Source organism: Sinocyclocheilus grahami, unplaced genomic scaffold, assembly GCF_001515645.1.
Source record: "Sinocyclocheilus grahami isolate Dianchi unplaced genomic scaffold, SAMN03320097.WGS_v1.1 scaffold106.1, whole genome shotgun sequence".
Lineage (NCBI taxonomy): Eukaryota > Metazoa > Chordata > Actinopteri > Cypriniformes > Cyprinidae > Sinocyclocheilus > Sinocyclocheilus grahami.
Window position 1 is genome coordinate 980,200 of NW_015505285.1, and position 20,749 is coordinate 1,000,948.

General features: G+C 36.6%; 2 protein-coding genes across 2 annotated transcripts in view; both read left to right on the forward strand.

The window, feature by feature from the left end:
* Positions 1-5,529: 5,529 nt before the first annotated feature.
* utp25 (UTP25 small subunit processor component) lies at positions 5,530-12,973 on the forward strand. Its single transcript, XM_016276742.1, has 13 exons — positions 5,530-5,737; positions 5,854-5,893; positions 6,196-6,343; positions 6,426-6,671; positions 6,856-6,944; positions 7,460-7,658; positions 7,777-7,970; positions 8,802-9,018; positions 9,270-9,472; positions 9,659-9,841; positions 11,168-11,277; positions 11,592-11,837; positions 12,554-12,973. The coding sequence occupies exons 1-13, from the start codon at positions 5,637-5,639 to the stop codon at positions 12,810-12,812; spliced, it is 2,235 nt and encodes a 744-aa protein (XP_016132228.1). The 5' UTR covers positions 5,530-5,636; the 3' UTR covers positions 12,813-12,973.
* Positions 12,974-16,280: 3,307 nt separating this feature from the next.
* The window catches only part of syt14a (synaptotagmin XIVa), a 54,637-nt gene continuing 50,168 nt past the window's right edge, over positions 16,281-20,749 (forward strand). Inside the window, exons 1-2 of the mRNA XM_016276900.1 lie at positions 16,281-16,331; positions 18,202-18,319. Of these exons, the coding sequence (XP_016132386.1) occupies positions 16,281-16,331; positions 18,202-18,319 (169 nt within the window). The remainder of the gene's footprint in view (positions 16,332-18,201; positions 18,320-20,749) is intronic.

A 20,749-nucleotide genomic window follows, 5' to 3' on the forward strand; every position in this document is an offset into this window, starting at 1 on the left:
TATCGTTTCATGTATGATTTTTTTCTTCTTTGGAGCACAAAAAGACATTTTGTTTGAACCCCATTGACTTACCTATATGGACAAAAAACCTGAGTCTGAGACTTTTTATATATATATATATATCTTTGTGAGTGTTCCACAGAAAAAAAGAAAGTCATACAGGTTTGAGTGAGTAAATGATGACCATTTTATTTTATGTATTTATTTATTTATTTTTAATTTTTTTGAGTGAACCATCCCTTTAAAAAATAAGATACATGGTAAATCGTTTTTCTGTCATTCATAATCAGGCACAGAACACAGAACGGTCTGTTGTGAACCTAGTAAGATGAATAAGTGAACATTTTTCTTTAATATGTCCTTCCATCTGTTCCCTCAGGCCTGCTTTCCCAGGGAAAGATGATGAAGGGAACGAAAATAAGGAAAAATGAAAAACATAAGAAGAAAAGAGCTACAGCTCAAAAATCTCAACACAAACTGTTCCTACTGCGCTGCTACACGGCCTACTGTTCTACCACCTCAGAGACGCGGCGAGAGAGAAAGAGGGCAAGAGAGGAGAGGAGGAAAGAGACCCCAATAAGAACATGCCGATTCCACCCAAGAGAACAACGCTGGAAGAGAGAATAGCGAACGAGAGATTGGATGACAGAATTCCAGCAGAGAAAATAAATGAAGAATTTAGGTAGAGTGTTGACATTTACTCAACAAGAGAGAAAGATGGTTAGTTAGAAATAAAGAAGGAATGGACAAAAACGGGAGAGAGACCAGACGCAGAGTTTCTATTGATGTAGTGAAATGATACTGTGTGTGTGTGTGTGTGTGTGTGTGTGTGTGCACGAAAAAAAGTGTATGATTTCTGTGCCACTAGCGACACCAAACAGAACTGCTAAAACAATGATTGTTTTCCAAACACTCACCCATTCTGTCATTGGTCAGTCAAACGGGTGGCCCCGCCCTAAACTCCTGCTATTCATTGTGTCACTGTTGCTGTGTTGGGCTGGTCGGATTTCTTAAACAAACTGAAATGTTTTGTCCAAATTGTTATACTTTTAGAGAAACCAGTCTAAAAATTTAATATCTATAATTGTCACTTGGGAAAAAGTATATTACCATTAAAAGGTGACACTTCAGCTTTAATGTGCATGTTAAATGTCTTATTTTTATTTATGTGCATGATACATTTTCTTATGCTTATTAATTACATTATTATTCATTTATATGCACTTGTTACTTTAAAGCAGCAGTTCTCTGCCTTTTTGACTACAAGGCCCACTGTTCACAACAATATTAAAAGATTAAAATAAGTAACTCCAATAATTCTAATTAAAATGAACCAAATGTATCCATACGTTTTGAAATTAACAAAAAAAGAAAGAAGTTTAGATTGTTAGTTGTTTTAGCTTCAAGGCTTGTTTTGTTTTATTTTAGGCCTACATCATTTATTTTAAATCAATCAAGTCATCTTAACGCCCCCTTGGAAGTTTGCAAAACCCCCTTAAAGGGCCCCCAACCCCTGGTTAAGAGCCACTACTTTAGAGCAAGGTTCTCTAACAAAAATAACATTAATATTTTTTTTCTCAGTTTATTTAGTAGTACTCTTTCCCCTCAGCATTCTTTTCTCCTCATCTTGAGCAGGTACATTCAGGTGGAAGATTAAGGAGGAAGACTAGTGTAATGAGGTGGGGTGTATCAGGAAGCTACAAACCTCATTCCACAGAGTCAAGGAAACACAAACCATTAGACAACACTGTCTTTCAGAAACCAGACAATACCCTTTTCATCAACGAACAACGTGTGTGTGCTGTGTGTGTGCACATATTTGCTGAGAGTCAGGCACGCCTCTGCAGGTAAGTTGAATTTTCTTTTTTTCTTTTTTGGCCATCCTGTTGGCAGTTGCTATCATTCAGGTGTCTGTCTGTTATTGCAACATTTGGCACTATTCAAATGAGTAACATTACACAAAAGATCCTTCTATATTGGCAGGTGATACTTGTTTATGTTCTTAATACTTGTGCTCTTATGAGATTTCCTTCAGTCAACAAATACTGTTGTAATTCTCAGTGCCTCTGTAAATGCAAGCAAAAGTCCAGTTTATATGGTAATGAAAACTAGTGGACTCCAGAGACAGACTACATTTACTCAGGATACCATCTTCAGCACTCTGAGGACAGTCCACATACATTCTTCCCCTTGAGATTCATTTGGTGTAAAGTCTCAGTACATTTGTATAAAAGCCGCAACACATGCAGACACAAAGGAGTGAATTAGTTCTAATCATAAAGTTGTCATCGGCGGCTTTGGAATGTTCCAGGTTGCTGTGGGCAATAAATGTGAACCTTCACTCATTTAGACAGATTACATTCCATCTGTGGTTAACAGACTATCTAAACAAATACTACCTGGTGGAATACTTTAATTAAACCCACCCACACACATATTTACTCAGCTATCTAAAAAGACTTCTATTGTTTTAATAGTTAGCTCATTTTCACATTTAGATCACTTTTAGTTCAGTTTTGCCACCAAACAATAGCTAAATATGCACATTTTGTAAGTTAATATTAAATTATATAAGTTAATTACTTAAAATTAACCCTACTCCTTGAAGGATTTATTTATTTAATGTTTCCAAATGAGAACCACTTTAAAATAATCCAGGTTTTGCCAGATTCAGCGCATCTCTATACGTAGCTTTCATTTTTACATTTTTGTTTTTGTGTTACAGTTGAGGACATCCTTGGATGTTTGAATGCTTAGCTTACTTTTGGTGACAGTTAGGTTTAGCCTGTTTAGCCTGGAAACTATAGCTAACTATACACACACACACACACTTTCTCTCTAGAAATGTTGTCTTGCTTAAGCTTCACTAGCATTAGCCCTAACCCAGAATTCAGGGATTCTGTCAGGTCACTGTTTACTGAAACCCCAGGTGTGAGATCTCACTCTGCCGGACATTTAGGCACAGGCTCAACAAGACTTTCTCCAACACATGTCAGCCCACTGACTTCACAAGTGCAAGCGTCCAACATCAACACTTGAAGATTTTATATATCATCCTATGCTTAAATCGCCTGTTTGCCGCTGTCCAGCCCCAATCTACCCCTTACCACATTTTGTATTGTGCTTTCTTCCATCTTTAGCCCACTATCTGCCCCCATGCTCTGCCCCAGGCTGAGTGTTTATGTAAAACTAACTCTGCTGCCAATTATTGGCGAGAGGCTGTTTCATTTTGATGTGGGCAATTTAACAAGAGTCCCGTAAACGTCTGCATTTTTCTTTCAGAGTGCTGTAGTTTTGTCTCTCATTTCTTTAACAAGCTGGAAAACACTTCAAGAGGAATCAGATTCCAACACATGCAAACCAGCTGCAACAGGTCAACACAAATGATCAACAACAGGATTTGAGCATGTTGGATCCTTTACTGAACAGAATAAAGATGTTCTGTTTAAAAAATTAAGCCATTCCATTGAGTTGGAAATTGGATAAATATTTGCTCAATTAAACGCAATTTGGGCAATAAGTGCAACTGATATGTGTGTAATTATCATAATCTGTGAATGTTCCGATAATTATGCAATTCATTTGATGCCAGTTTTGGAACAGGCAGAGAATATTCTGAACACTGCTCTTGCACCTCTAATGAAAATGAATGCTGCTGTATTCTCAGGACTCACCACCAATACTTGCCTCCATGAGGTTTTATTAAATAAATCAGTAGACATGACATTAAGAAGCAATGCCCTCTAGTGTCCTGGAAAGGAACTTTCCTTAAATTAATAAAAATGACAATATAACAATTCTAATTCTAAACTATTTGCTCATGTCTTCCCAAACCTTGAGCACAAAACAGTGTAATTTTGAAAATCTATTGTCCTTTTTCACAATCAGTTATATTGACTGGAGATTAAAGCTTTGAGGCTTCAAAAAAGATGCAAAGTCAACATAAACCTAATGACTTTGTAAGCCATATGCTTGGTTACAATTTTTTTATTTAACATTACCATTCGTTTTTCCTTTCCAGTGAGCTACTACAGTTGGCATGAATTGAAAATTCACTATTATCTGTTTTCTAAATGCATGTTATGAATCTTAATGTTAGTGTTTCGATCTTAAAGTGTTTTGATCTATAATGTTTAATAACAAAAAAGCCATAACTGGACCTTTCAGCTTAAACTTTGCCCCTTCAAGCATTTTTTTTTCAGCACCCAAGTCTCCAAATCAAATCAATAAATAATGCCTAGAACCCATCCTAAAGTTTTTATTTTCTGATAATTCATTACCACTCAGAAATACATCATAGCATGGAAGAAAAGTTATGTTGCTAGTGCTACTTGCATTTCATCGACTGCTGCAACCTGATCATTGATATAGTCCAAGTCAAGAATTTGAGAATTCATATAGACTTAAAACAGATTACTACAAGATTCAACTTTTGCAAAAGCAAACCACTGTTCAGCATGCATCACATTACATGAAATACATTTAAGGGAACATTTAGCAAAAAAATAAAAATACAAGAACGTCATCCCTGTCGAGTAAATGAATTTGCCTGCATTGCAGACGGACACACACAGTGGGCATGAGACCCTTGGCCTGCAGTTTATCGGCTCTGCTTGTCTCTTTGAGATGGCGTTTCTCGGTGGTGTTCACAGACACTCACCTCGCCTTCACGCTGGCACCCAACCGTGTTTTTCTAACCTTTGGTGTGTTTATGACTCACCCCTGAGCCGAGATATGTGTGTGGTTCATTTGTTTCACTCCCCTTGTTTTCACTGGCCTCCAGCCCCGCTGTTATTCATAGGCACCCTAATCACCAGCGGGGAATATGCTTTATAATCACAGACCACATGTTCTCAGAGAGTGGGGGGAGGATGGTCTCTCGGGAAGAATTAAATAAATAAATATATAAATAACTTTTTAAAAATGTCTCCGTATTTGGTATCCACACATCTGTTTTCATTGAATGTTATGGAACAATGTTCAAATCAATTACATACATTCTTACACATGCACCGGCCAAGATATTTTCGGCTGCAGTCGAGTTAACGCACATCAAACATCAGTTCTGCTCTGATTCTGATGAACACCCGATACGTCTGCTGCACCTGAACGGATGGTGAGATCCATTCCTCCACGCCTGCAGTGTTTGTAATTAATTAAAGCTGTGTGACGCACAGCAGGAGGAAAAGTCTGATTCTTTGACTCATAGGGGAATGACAGAGCATTTTTAAAGCCACTAATCATATTGTGGCAGAACATCTACTAACGTAACAGTGAGAAAATCTCAAAATAAGGTGGAAGATAAACCAATGGCATGATTCTTTTGCTTTGACAGCTGCTAAAACATCATCAAATCAGGCCCACTGAGTGTTTCTACTAAAATACACAAAAGTGTCCAGTAATCCGATCTATTGTTGTGGAAGCAGTTATGCTTTAGAAATGACAAAACCTAGTATTAAAATGTTTATTTTAATTTCGGGTTGATTTTTTCCACAAAATAATGAAATCTGTGGCCCCTTGTTTTGTAGCATTACTACCATTATTCCAAACCGACAGGTGGCGCTAGAGTGTGGCGGCACTCTTAACTATCCGTGAAGAAAACACATACGCGAGTTACACACGTGAAGAATAGAAACATGGGCAAAAGAAGGCGAGGAAATCAAGAGATTACAAGTTTAACTAAGAAACAGAAGAAACATCTAAAAGAATTTGGAGAACAGCACCCTTTTCACGATAAGTAAGTATAGCGATGTGTGTATTTTTTTTTTTTAGAACAAAAGCAGTATATGTTAGCATACATTGGGAGCTTGAAGTAGCAAGTACTAACACTCTTAATATGATTTTGTTTTTTAGTGTTGTTGATAGACCGGAGAAGACTCAGATTTTGCGTTTGGTAAGTAATTATAGACTCATATTCTTTATTTAGCCATGACTTATGTTTTAGAAGGATTGATCGGGCAGCTCCAGCAACCTCCTTCTGATTACAGTCAATAAACCAAGTGATTTAATGCATGGACAGCACTATTAAAATTACATATAGGACTAGGACAAGCAGGGTGGAAAATGTGTTTGGGTAGATCTGATAACAGAAGTTACCCCTGGGTTAATCTTAATAGTTTGCTGCTCAGGTTGAAGTTTTGTTCTTTATGTTTTGTTTCAAAGCATCATAATAAATGTGTTAATGCACCTGAACAGCCTGACAGGCCAAAACACCCAGAACCTGACAGTGTGGAAGACAGTGATGAAGAGCAGCAGTCTGCTTATCAGAAACTACTGTCCACCATGATCCAAGGTGCTGATGACAACAGTGAAGATGAAGAAAGTGATGATGAGGAAGTTGAAGGTAAGCTCTTTTACAGTCCCATAGTTTCTACTTTTCAATATCAGTTGCAGTGCTGAGCTCTAATTATTTTTTTCTCAATTAGGAGAGAGTGAAGAAGAAGAGGAGGAGGAGGAGGAGGAAGGTGATGTTGCCAAGGAAGATTTAGAAGGAGAGGCTGGCGAAACGCCTGATAATTCACAAAATAAAGAGCGCCCTGAAAAGACCAATGGAGATCTAGAAGAGAACGAAGAGGGAGAGTTTACAGATAAGAAGAATGAAGCTGCGTTCTGTCTGGAGACCAACCTGCCTGTGGAAGGAGAGGAAAACATGGGAGAGCAGGAGGAGGAAGGTAAGACATTGCCGTGATTTATCTTTCCATCTCTGAAAGCTCAAATGATTTACATTTGCTTGCAATTTACTGTTTTGCAAACTCTTAAGTGTAATACTCAAGCTTGACAAGATTGATTTCCTTTAGAAGCAAATTGAAAACCTAGGCCAAGGTTTTCAAAGCTCTGACTCTCTGGTTGTTGTAGACATGTTTGTGAAGCACCAGGAGGCTGAACTGAGTGAAGAGGAAGTGGGACGAATCTTACAAGGATCAAAAATCAAGACTCAGGTTAAGGTATGTAAGTTGTAAGATATTTTTAATGTTTTTGTAAGAAGTCTCTTATGCTCACCAAGGCTACATTTATTTGATCAAAATACAGTAATATTGTGAATTACGAATATAATTTAAAAGAACAATTTATTGTAATTTAATTAGCTGTAATTTAATTTATTAAATAACTAAAATTTTATTATTATAGGGATAACATGCTGATTTGGTGTTCAAGAAACATTTTTTTTTTATTATTAACAATGTTGAAAACAGTTGTACTGCTAAATTATTATTTTTTTTAACTGATACTTTCATTTTCAGGATTCTTTGATTCATAGAATGTTCAAAAGAACAGCATTTATTTGAAATAGAAGTCTTTTGTAACATTAATAATGTCTTACTGCCACTTTTGATAAATTTATCGCATCCTTTCTGAATAAAAGTCTGTCTAAATAAATAAATAAAATAATAGTAATAATAAAAATGTTACTGACCACAAAATGTGTGAAATTTCACTAGTTCTCTTCTTCACTCTCCAGTGGCCAAAGCTGGGCACTCAGCAGTGCGCGTGTCCACTGGAACGTTTCCCAGCAGTGGGGCAGCTCTATTCTGCCCCTCTTCCAACCATCCACAAAACCCTGGAGGCAAATTGGTGCTTGTTAAACCAGTCCTTTGCACCTAATGGAGGCGCTGTGACAGATGTCACGGACCTACAGAAGAAATTGCTTGGGCTCATGGGTGTGTCAACAAAATTTAAATAATTTTTAACACCAGACATCCTAATTTTTAAAAGTATACTTTGCTATGCCTTTTTTTTTCAGTATGCTCATCTCCCATGTTTGTTTTTTTTTTGCAGGTACTTACAGGGATGTGCATTTTGCAAACAGCTCCCCTTTGAGGGAAGCCAAGGAAGTGCGGAGTGCGTACTGTCTTCATGTGCTAAACCATGTGTTAAAGGCAAATACTCGTGTGCTTAGAAATAATGCCAAGTTGAAGGAAACTAAAGATGTGAATGAGGAGTTTCGGGACCAGGGCATTACTAGACCAAAGGTACAGATTCATACCACAGCAGTGTTGTTGTTTTTTTAACTGCATTGTTTAGTTTTTCATCAGTTTCTCCAATACAAGTATGCTTGTTTGGTATATAAAGTGTTACATAATCTTGCCCCCCCCTCCGCTGCATGGCTTTTTCCAAAGACTTGAAAGCGGAGGTAGCACGCGGGCCTCTGTAAATGGGGACTGTGTGATACCATTTAGGCGTACCACTTTTGGACAAAACGTATTGTCAATAATAGGCAGTAAACTCTGGAATAGTTTGCCCCTCCCAATAAGAGAGTGTCCTACATTCAACACCTTTAAAACTCACTTAAAACAGTGGCTTCTAGAAAACCAGAGATGTATTAATTTTTAATTGTCACACATTTATCACCCATACACTTTCACTGTTAAATTGAATGTAGTATAGAGGTGGACGAACAATGTATTTTCCATCATGTATTTCTGTTTTGTTTTGTTGTTTGTTGTCAATGTATATGTCATCATTATGTGTATCTTTTAATTTATAGTGAATGAATGTTGTATTATTGTTGGCTGTCTTTATTAGTTTTATGTTACCTGCCTAGGGACTGCAGATGAAAAGTAGTTATTGTTACTAATTCTGGCATATTTACATGGTGTATATTTATACAACAATGTTCATGAATATGCATGGTCCCTATTAAATAAACCAATAAATAAATAAAAATACTTGATGTTAAATGTAAATGTTATAAAATCATTTTAAATTCTAATTAATTGTCATGTGCTCTCTTGATTACAACATTAATAAAAGTGCTTTAAATTAGCCAACCACATTCTTATAATGAACTCTCCCTGTTTTAGGTTTTGATTCTGGTGCCATTCAGAGATGGAGTGCTGCGAGTGGTCCAGACCTTCATAACACTTTTAGAGCCCAAAGGCAAGATAATGGATGTCAGTAACAAGAAGAGGTTTAAGGAAGAGTATGGAGAGGAGCCAGGTGAAAGTCCGCCCAAATTGCACAGACCTGATGACTACCATGCTGTCTTTTCTGGGAATATAGATGACCATTTCAGGATAGGTACGATGATGTTTTTCCCCTTAACTGAAAACCTTAAACTATAATATGTGGTGCACGTTAATGTTTGAATGTTAAAACACATAAAGCTCTCTCTGCATATTGGGTTAGGGTTAAGACAATAATAATGTATTGTTTCAAGCCCTTTAGTTCTTCTAGTGACAGAGAAATTATACAACCTGATACCTTAGTTTCACCTATTTAATTGACCTTTTATTGTGCCTCATTTCTGTTTTTCTTTCTCTATGGGGTAGGTGTGTCTGTCATGAAACGCAGTATGCGTCTCTATTCTCCGTTTTACTCTTCTGACATCATCATTGCATCTCCACTGGGTCTGCGCACAGTTCTGGGTGCCGACAGTGAGAAAAAGAGAGACTTTGACTTCCTGTCTTCCATCGAACTTCTGATTGTGGACCAGGCAGATGTGTTCCTCATGCAGAACTGGGAACACTTGCTGGTGGGTTTCAGTTGTCCATAAGTTCTTTTACAACACTTTAGTTTCCATGTTTGCATTTTAGATTTTACATTTAATAGCACAGTAATTTGATAATTGTGTTCTGTTTGTAATAAATTATAATGTAGTTATATTTTAGTCTTTCTCTGTTTAAATATGTATAAATGGCTGTTTTCCTTTGTGTTGCAGCATGTGTTGAAGCATTTGAATCTGCAGCCGCTGGATTCTCACGGTGTTGATTTCTCTCGTGTGCGCACATGGAACCTGAACAACTGGGCAGCACATTACAGACAGACGCTGGTGTTCAGTGCCATACAAGACCCTCAGATCACCAACATCCTTACCAAGCACTGCCACAACTACAGGGGCCAGGTACACAATCAGACACCCTGAGAATTGTTCAAATTATGGAGTATTTGTATTTTGGGGGGCTAATCTGATTGGATCTGGTCTTAGGGGAGCGTTTTATGGTAATCTTTGAACTCCTACAGTATTATGTTTAATTAAACACATTGACAATATAAACCTATTAAAATGTATGTTTAACTAAATATGTTTACACTAGTGTTCAAAAGTTTTGGGTCAGTTCTCTCTCTCTCTCTCTTTATATATATATATATATATATGAAGAGTTCATTTGCAAAAAGCGATAACTCATAACTTTTTTTTTTTTTTTCAGAAATCACGTTTTTTTTTGTGTTGTGCATTCCAAGTAATATCAATCAAACTGCAGTTGGGTTGTTTTGATTAAGTAATAACTTTATAATAATAAATACAGGTAATTTACCAAATTAAAGTTAATTGAAAGTATGTTTTTTTAATGTATTAAAAGTTTGTTTTTATAGCAAAAGTAAATATCTCCAACAGTCGTGTGTTTTTTTTTGTGGCAAAAGCAAATAACTCCACATTTCATGTTTTAGAGTTTAAAAAACACTCGTTTAATCTTTGTAATCTCCTCAGATGACAATGTAGATGCCTGGCAAACGTTGTGATCATAAAATGTATGGATGTGATTTAAGTTACACGCAATACACGGAGCATTTCCCTCACCATTGTAACGCGCCGCTTTTGCAAGTTTCCGTGAAAATGTTTCAGCTTTTATTTTCCTTTTTCGCCCTGAAGAAGATATCCCAGGTTCATCAAGTTCGTCGAAATTATCCATCCTCGATCACTTTGTCATCTTTGACGAAACTCCTCTCAGCTAGTACGTCTTTTCAAAGTGAAAGTAGCATTGTCACCTGACCTGAATACAGCGCTTTATTCGCTAAAATGGACTTACCGGCTTCTGTTCAAAAACAACCAGGGCGCTTGTCGGCTTCCGCTGTAAAACGTGAACTCGCCATGCCTTAAAAAGTGGACAAAACCGGCTTTTTTGACAAAACGTGTTTAGGGTTCAGATCGCCTATATGTGGAGAATAATGCAAGGCAATCAGCTAATTTTTTTTTAAAGTGGCGTTTATCGGTTTTTGCAAATGAACTCTTCATATATATTATTTATTTATTTTAAAGAAATTAATACTTGTATTCATTAAGAATGCATTAAGTTGATCAAAAGTCACATAACCCTAAAAAATGTATCACGTTTTCCACAAGAATAAAAATTCACTTTTAAAATTCTGTTTAACACAGAAATGAATTACACGGACACCAACATTTTGAAGGTATATATACAGATACTATTGTTATTCTTTCTCTCAGGTGTGCAGTAAAACTATTTCAAAGGTGGGCTCAATCTGTCAGGTACTCGTGCAGCTGCCACATGTATTCCAGATGTTCCAGTCTGACAGCTTCATGGACCAGGATGCCAGGTAGAGATGCCTGCTGTTTTTCATTCTGACCACGAGAGGGCAGCAGTGTTAAGTCTGAGGAGGAGCCTCTGAGAGAAAATATTGTTATAACTATGAAATCATTTAAGTAACTGATACATTTTAGAGTGATGTTTTACTGAAACTCATATTGAAAAGTGCACAAGCAGTTGTGAGTAACATGCTACCATTGTTTGTGGACTAAAAGCTATGACTACTGCATTTACAAAATACACAGATCATATTCAGATGACTGCACACTTTCAGTCTATAATGTTTGAGTTGTTTGCAAATATTTAGACTACATTATCCTTTAGGTTCCAGTTCTTTGTGGAAAAGATCCTGCCCCAGTACAGAGACTCAGTCATGTCCCACACTTTCATCTATGTGCCATCATATTTTGATTTTGTTCGTCTGCGAAACTACCTAAAGAAGGATGACATCAGTTTCGCTAGTGTGAGCGAGTACTCACAGAGATCAGAGGTGTCTCGAGCACGACATTTCTTCCAGAAAGGAGAAAAACAGTTTATGCTCTTCTCTGAGAGATTCCACTTCTACAAGAGGTATATGTTTTGTACACGTATTATCATTTGCGTACTTATATATATATATATATAGTACATATACTGTTCAAAAGTTTGGGTTCAGTACGTTTTTTTTTTAAGGAATTAATACTTTAGTTCAGCAAGGATTCATTAAAGGTATAGTTCACCCAGAAATTAAATCTTATGTAATGTATTTTAAATCGTTTACTCACCCTCATTTTGTTCCAAACCTGTATGAGTTTCTTTCTTATGTTAAACATAAAAAGATATTTTGAAGAATGCCTTTAATCACAGTTGATGGTCCACATTGACTTCCATAGTATTCTCTACAATTGAAGTAACATGAAGTAACAGTGAAGACATTTATAATGTTGCAACAACAACAAAAAATGGAGTAATGGCTGTTAAAAATTCAGCTTTGCCATCACATGAATAAATACAATTTTACAATATATTAAAACTGAAAACCGTTATTATAAATTGTAAAAATATCTGATGAGCAGAAAAAATCTATAGTTTTCAACAGTACTATAGAACCCATTAAAAAACGATACAGGCCAATGACACCAATATTTAAAACAAACAAAAAAATGCTATTAATTTCCTTGGGGAAAAATAATTTTTTTTTAATTGAGCAAACAAATATTATTTGAAAATTTTAAATTATATTGAATTATTGTTCATTTTATTTTACGTTACAATTTTTACATGTTATTAATTCTCTTTTCTCTTAGATATACTATCAAGGGGATCCAAAACCTGATCTTCTACGGGTTGCCCATGTACCCTCACTTCTACAGTGAAGTTTGTAATATGCTTCAGGCTGGTGTCAGAGAGGGTGGTGGTTCTGTCAGCTTCACCTGCACGGCCCTGTACTCCCGATATGACATGCACCGTCTGGCTGCCATCACCGGGGCCGACCGCGCCGCTCAGATGCTGCAGTCCAAAAAAACAGTGCACCTTTTCATCACAGGGGAGGAGAAAAACACATAAAAAAGGGGTACTGTGAAAATCGAATGTGACATTTTCAGCCTCTCGGACAAAGAAAGTATTTCCCTTCAATTAAAATTTAGTCATTTGCCTGAATGTAATGCTGTTCTCATGTCTTTGTGTTGTTGTTTTTTAATATAAAGTCTTCTTTCGCTGTATTCACAGCCCAGATCTTTGGCTCCAATGTGTTTTTTTTTTTTTATTACTTTCAAAAGGGTTCAACAATAAGAGAAATTCTGACCAGTTGAAGTGTCACCTGCCCTGTCAGAAAAGTGTTACATTGATCTTCACTAAAAAATGCTGGGTTATAAAGGGACAAACCCAGCTGTTTTTTAGAGTGTTGTAATCAAATTAGAAAAGCAGTCTTTATAATTGTATTCCTAGTCACGGTGCCGTTTCAGTCACATTTTTAATCTTAATGTTAACTGAATATTTTGCATCTGTAATTTCAATCAGGCTTGTTTGTGTGAGAAGGAATAGATGACCTGTGAAAACAGACAGACCTGACCAGTGAAGGTGACCTTTCTCTCAATTACACGTTTGTTCTCCATTTGTGTGAAACACTCCATCGCTCTTTCTCCTGTGTGTCCAGCCTCTCATGTATATTGGAGTGTGGGTAGTCTGTTGCCTTGGAAACCCCTCTGTGCTCCCGTCATGACTTTATAGTGTGTGTGTGTGTGTGTGTGTTTGGAGAGAGTGGGAGCTCTGAACTGTGTTTTGGAGATCTGCCCATCAGGTGGTAGCAGGTATCAGGAGCACCTTTTCTTTTCACCTGTACTTGCACTGGGGCCTTTAATCACATGTTGCATTCTGCATTATACAACAGTTTTCAATGGCCAAACGGCATTTGAAGAACACTGATGTAACAATACAACATCAGATTTTTCTTCACTGTTTGTGTCATTAATCTTCTCTGTGCTTGAATGTTCCAGGCCAGTGTTGTTATTAACTAGAAATAAAACTATGAAAATATTTTTGTTAATTGAAATAAAGCTGAAATATATCAATATTAGTTGAAAAAAACTAAATAAGAACTTAAATTACTAACATTAAAACTAAAATAAAGATAAATAGAAATATTTTTTAAAAACTAATACAAATTACAAAAGCATATTACTAAAACTAAAATGGATGCTGGTAAAAAGTCAATTCTAAATATTAATAAGTACTATAATGGTATCTAAATAAAATTTAAATAACACTCTTCCAGACAGATTTTCAGTCCGTACATTAGCTGTGGGTATTTCTAAGTGACTTTTTCTGCAGGTTTCATTGATATGCCAGTTGGTGGCAAATGACTGTCTTGAAGTGAATCGCTAATTGTTCACTCATCCGATTCCTTCAAAAACAGGCTGAATTTGGAATAGCGTACTATTACTACTATGTAATCTATACTGTTACTACTATTATTATTACTGTGTCCATACTATTCCAAATTCAACCTGAATTATTCTGGAACAAAACAAGTGATTGTCTTGAGTCACTGAATCACTCAACTGAGTCATTCAAAAACATTCTTTCAGGAACGCTGTTTTTCTGGAAAATGCGCAATGAATAATTCTGCCTTATTTTTTGTTGGTGGAGCAAAAATACACAAAGCAACCAGAGTTTCTAAAATATAAGTAGCTCAATATTAACTTCTTGTTAATGAAATAATTTTGGTCTGAATGTATGATAGTCATGGTTTGATAATTTTGTGTTATTAGCAGCTAACGGAAAGTTCCAACTAAGCTAATCAGCATTAATAATGTACTATTTTGAGCTGTCTTGATGGTATTTAAGATCAGGTGGTGTTTACAGCTCCTGGGTAAATTGATAGTCACTTAAGGTTTTCTCCGTAAGAAAGCTTTCCAAAGTGAAGCTGTCTGGTTGGGGAGAAACTGACAATTCTGTCTTCTGATAGGTTATCGTTTTCCCAGAAGAACTCAAGCAGCTTGTCTCACAGATAGAAACAGACATGGTTAGGAGGCACATCCCTTGCTGGATTACAAGCAGATTCTGTGCCCATGCAGAAAAGCAAAGATCAGATTGTTCTTACACTCAAAACTTACATAGATGGTTGTGAACATCCATGCAAGTTCATTTTAAGATGCTTTAAGATGCTTCACCTCATCTCTGTAAAAGAGAAGACCAAATAGTTGTCTTCAGACAAATCAATCTTCCTCTTCATCTCTTCCTGGAACTGAAAAGGTTAATGGATGTCTGAGTGTTTCTATGACAACACAGATGAGACTGATGAGCACAACCGTTTGGAAGAGGCTCTCAATTCAGAATCCAAAAATAACCACACACAAAACAAGCCTAAAGAGATGGCAAGGGAGGAAGAGGAGGTCAATTATTGATAGAGAAAATTCTGCCCAGACATCCAAACCACCCCAGTCAGATAACCTCTGCACACCGACTGCAACTCAGATGCAAGTTTCATACTAAAATTGACCATGATGTTTATCTGCATACAGCTTGGCATTTACTTACAGATGCATTAAAAGTTTCTCTCTAAAAGTTGTGCCAAATTTTAAATAATTACCAGCCTTGGACAAATACTGCCTGATTTGCTAAATTTGCCCTTATAAAATGTGTTTTTAGTTACAAATAAATGCATATTCTTTATTTTTGTGGAGAAAGTGGGTGAGGTCAGCATGCAAAGGACCTCTAGACGGGACTCAAACTTGTATCGCTGCAAGCACAGTTACGTTATATGTTGGCAAAATACAATAAATAAATAATCAGGCCTTCATATGGGTTCTTTAGATGAGATTATAATACTTAAATATAAAAATAGCAACTAAAAGTGATCATAATGCCAGATGAAATATAGCTAATTTAAATTTGGATCATTTTGTAAAAAATTTTTACATAACTATGTATTTTAAGGTTAAGAGGGATTCATATATACTGGGTTCTTTCTTTCATGTGTTTGTTTGAGCATTTGTTCAAAATAATGGCAAGAAGTTAGAGTCTAAAGTGCTTGTTTCCATTGATTTTGTGTGTTGGGATCATTGTCCTTTTTTGTAGTTGGCTGGTGGAGCATGTCCTTGCATTTGCTCGGTCAATTATTAACAATTATATAGAGAATAAATAGAAAGAGATGTGAGCAGTCAAACCCCATTATTTCAATTTGCACCCAGAGAGAAAGAGGGATCAGAATTATTTAGTCATTTTTAATTGTCAGTGACATTTCTGTGATGTTATGGCTTTGGGAAGTGGGGTAGATGACCTCATACACATCATTAAACCTCAGTCCCCGGTTCCAGTTAACACTGAAAATGTTTTTGTTTCTATTTTAGGCAGGTATTGAATGCGAAATGAAAAGAAAAGACTGATGAGGTCCATTGAGCAGATACAAAGAGGATGGGAAATGATAGAATAGATGGAGACAGAGAGACTGATGGGAGACTGTTATTTCTAGCATGATGGCACGTGCTTGTGTTTTTAACCAGAACAATGGGCGCATGGCAACAGCGGGTAACCATGGTGTCTTTTAAGGTAGCCGAATGGGATTATGATAACATTGCCAATACTGTCAGGTTTACATCTGATGAAGCCCTTATTGATATTTCAGACACAGTCCATTTTTTCTTTGACACTCTGAAAAGACAACGCTGATTTCCCAAATGTGTTTCTCTCGCTCTCCTTTTCATCGTTTCTCCTGTAAGTGCTCTGAATGGCTTCCGGTACTTACAGAAATCTAATGACATCCCAGTTGACATGCAGGAAATGCACAAGCACTTCTCTCAGAACAGAGTAAAAAGCGAAGACATAGAGATCCCAGTTTACAACAAATAATGCAATTATCAGTGTAGAGCACTGTCTCATAAATTGGACATGGTTATAATCAGATAAAAAAAAGCAAAATATGAATTTAGCTTGATAATATCTCTGAATTACATACATTGACATACAGAGGCTGTTTAGAGAGCATGGGAAGCGGTGTATTTAATTGCTTTTGAATGCAGATGCTTTCTAAAGGTCACTGTCATTAGGCAGAATGACATTGGTTATGAATTTTTTAAAAGCCCAAGAGAGCTGGTAGAAATTTAGGATCAAAACGACCACTGCTAATATTTGTTGCAATTCATATTTGATCTTTGCTTAAAGCAGAATGAGTTTTAAAATTCTAACTAAACAAGGTGATTAAAAATGTAAGAAAATATGGAATAACACTTCATTATCCCTCTTAATAGATAGCTACCTACCAAACAATCATTATGTAAAATTCATTTTTTAATCAATTAAATATTACAAAGAGTTGTATAATAATGTTATAGTCAGTATGATATTTCTGATATTTGCTGTACACCAAGGAACCACCAAAATGTCAAAATTGTATATAATTGTTTTTGGTCTGTTTTTAATGTCTCAAGGACCCAGAATTGCCTAATATATTTATTGTATTGTTCGTGGAATGTTGTATGCTATGCAGGCCCGGCGCCAGGGGCTTTGCTCCCCCACGGACATCCCTGTGCCAGTTGAGTGACAGTTTTTATTAAATTTAAAGGGAGCGCTCTTTCCATGCTGTATACGATAATATATTCAGAATTTAAATAAAACGTGTGTTTTTCATGCTTGACAAGCGGCCACGTAGCTACGACAGAGATAGCTAACTACACTATATAGAAAAAGATAATAGCCTAATTTCAGAAGCACAAAGGGATATGATTCTGCAACCGAGCCTGGTCCAAACGCAGGATTTAGGTAAGGAAACGGTTATTAATTATTTGTATTGGCTGCCATGCCAAATCATGCACCTACTTGCTTTTCTGTTTAACTTAAGTGTTTTTGTGAACGTATATGCTTTAATAACAAATAATTGTAACATTTTACAATAAGTTTCCATTAGTTCATGTATTAAAGTGTTAGTTAATTATTGTAAAGTGTTACCCAAATAATGTAATTTGAGCGTTCACTTGAGCAAGTGATGTAATGCTACATTTTTCCATATCTGTTCTAATGAAGAAAAAAACTCATCTACATGGATGACCTGAGGGTGAGTACATTGTAAGCAAATTTTCATTTTTGTGTGAGCTATTACTTTAAATTCAACAAACCAACTAACCTCTAATTAACAGAACTGTTAAGAAATGTTGTAAACTGAGCTTCAAGGGTGTATGTTTCTTTTAAATCTCTAGCTGTGCCGTGCATAATATTCCACCATGTACTCTTTTAGGCTATATAACGTAATCATTGACATGCTTTGACACACAAAATTAGATTGATCGAAATTATTCACTTAATTGGCTTGTTAATTTGCGTAAAAAACACGTAATTTTTGGTTTTCGACTGCTGTCTTGTAATTCATCCCACCCTTAAGCATTATTATTTGAAAACAGTTAATCGGGATCCTGCTAAGAGGCGCAGCAGGAACCCAGCGTAGACTTTTCTATCATCCCAGAATGTACCATCTGATGCGCATCCCCCTCTCCTCCCCCGCGCACTGGAGCGGTCGAGCCCACCCCGTTTTAAGCGCGCGCCATGGTTCAGTCCAGACCAGAACATCATGGCGATAGATGGTAAGTAGGCCAATACCGCTCTCCTGCTCTCTCAAACTCACTTCTCTTTCCAAAGCCCCTCGCTTAGCTGTTCGTGAAGTGGTTAAATGTGACTATTTCCCCACTGGCTGTGGCATAGAGTGTTTCTGTGTTAAAGGGACGTTGGTGGTAAAGTTTGTGTGTTGTAGTGTGGATTGAAGTGATTGTGGTGCTGAAAGAACAGCTCCCGCGCTGCCGACTCTCCTCAATCAACTGGCTTCTCCGATACTTTCGCTGACTGTTTGATGGTTTCTTCCACTATAGTGCGAGAGAACCGGCGCTGTCAGCAGGTGCATGTCGCTTCATTGAGGAAATCCGGTGGTTTCACTTCTCCGTTTGGGAGTGTGCCGCCGTCTGTGATGTAACTCGGGGATAGTATAGAAATCGAGGCTCTTTTAAAAGCTAGTGTTCAGTCTTTGTGTATTATTTTGAGACACTCATACAGGTTGCGCGAGGTCTATTTAACGTTAGCGGAGATTTGCTTGTTAAAGGATTGCGTTGCTCTCTAATCTTTGCTCTTAAGCACCGATGTCTGTTCGCATGTTATTTGGTCGTTTCATTGCGTTAACTGTTTGCTATATCAGATTTTGAACTGGCTTCACATCGAGAAGATACAAATTTGAATTGTTTTTGAATGTATGCAGTTTATATTGTATGTAGGTGGTGTGTATATCAGTTGACTCAAGTTTATCAATATGTTATTTTGTATGTTAGTTCTCACTGTGTGACTGGATTATGATTGTGTTTAAAAGGCTTGATTTTTTTTCTTTTTATTGACCATGACTGCAAGCCAGCACTAACACACCCACACACACACAGCCTCCACATGAGAAGAGAGTTCTTACTGAATGTGCAGTGTTTTCATTTCGTTTGAAATGTGCTGGTTGAGATTTTTGAGAAATAAAAATTTAAACTGCATGCACATTAACTTACCTTCAGTAGGAAGGCAAAAAAATAAAATAAAAACAAAATATTTTTAGCATTAACTGATTTTGCACACATTTGCAATCAATATAAAATCACTATTAAATGTATGCTGATGATCTCTCCCACTTAACCCAGAAAAAACAGTGAAAATCAGTGCATTTGTTTTATTATTATCACACAGAAATTACATTACATTTTTTTTAGTTTCTCTTTTCTTTTAGTGTATACAGCGTTTATCAGTGCTCCTTTTGAGAATCTATTTTGCATCATTCCCCCTAAAGGAACAGCAAATTCTGAAATTCGCTAGTGACAGCAACTGAACTATGCTTTTGTCTTCATTATTGTATGATGTCAGATGCATAATGTCATCTCTTGACCTTACAGATATCAATGTGTGTAATAAATAAGCCCCTAAGCTAACTACACTGCAGAATCCAGTGTTCATTCCTTTTGCCAGAAATTTGTAAGAATGTGAAAGTGAAAAGGGGAAAGTCAATATGTAGTCTACTCAGATTCTGTGTAAATCTTAATATTTCATAGTAATGCAGATGTGTCATGTAGAGATCCCAGAAAACCTGTAATGCTTACGATTGGCGCTGCTTATTTTGCAATGCACCACAGGTCAGTTAACCATATTGATACATTGACATCCAAACAGACCGATTCTGCCTCAGGACAATCAGATACTTTATCTCCTCTCTGCTCCCCTCTCAGCTGTTGGCACAGTGAGTCCACATCAAATATTTACAGCACTTCACTGCTGTTCTGCAGAGAATAAAACCCAAAATCATGTTGAAATAACAAAAGAGCTGCACATCAAGCAGGACGTGGATTGCTGATAAGGAAGAATAGGATGAAAAAAGAGACTGTTGAGTGCTTGTTTAACTGTTATCACTTCAATGAAGTGTGTTGCCCCTGAAAGAGCTCCTGCTTTTGTTCTTTTCTGTTTGATTCCCATGAACCTCTTGAATGAAAAACTCAACATTTGTACTTTTTATATGACAAACATCTGGTGTTCAGGTGTGTGTGGTTGTGAGGTTCTGTTTGCTGAATAAGTGTTTTGTGAGTTGTTTACTTTACTTTTGTAGATAAATGCTGTAAGAAAGAGAACTTGATGGCCAGCGTGATGGATTTTGAAAACATGGTGCATTAATTTAATATGTCACTTGCAGCCTTTTGTTGCACATGAAGGACGAATTTGGAATGATTACAGGGAAGTAATTCAGCCATATCTAAAAGAAGGCACTTTATCATCAGCGCTAACAGGTGAATTTCAAACTCTGATGGATGTCTGTAATGGACAACCTTTAAAACCCTCAAATGATTCTTGCACGCAATGATTCAGGTGCAGTGAGTTGTGTTAAAGAAGCTTTTATTTAATATATAGGTGGATAAGACTTACTGTTCACCAGTGAATAGTCTCATCAGTCTTTTGACTCACCATTAGTGTTGTAACGAATCAGCTCATGAGGAAATATGAATAAT

Bases quoted from the DNA above. Each gene is read 5' to 3' on its own strand.
- utp25 (XM_016276742.1), top strand. From the start codon at position 5,637: ATGGGCAAAAGAAGGCGAGGAAATCAAGAGATTACAAGTTTAACTAAG. The intron at 5,894-6,195 runs GTAAGTAATTAT...GCACCTGAACAG, and splicing joins AGACTCAGATTTTGCGTTTG to CCTGACAGGCCAAAACACCC. The intron at 6,672-6,855 runs GTAAGACATTGC...TGGTTGTTGTAG, and splicing joins GGGAGAGCAGGAGGAGGAAG to ACATGTTTGTGAAGCACCAG.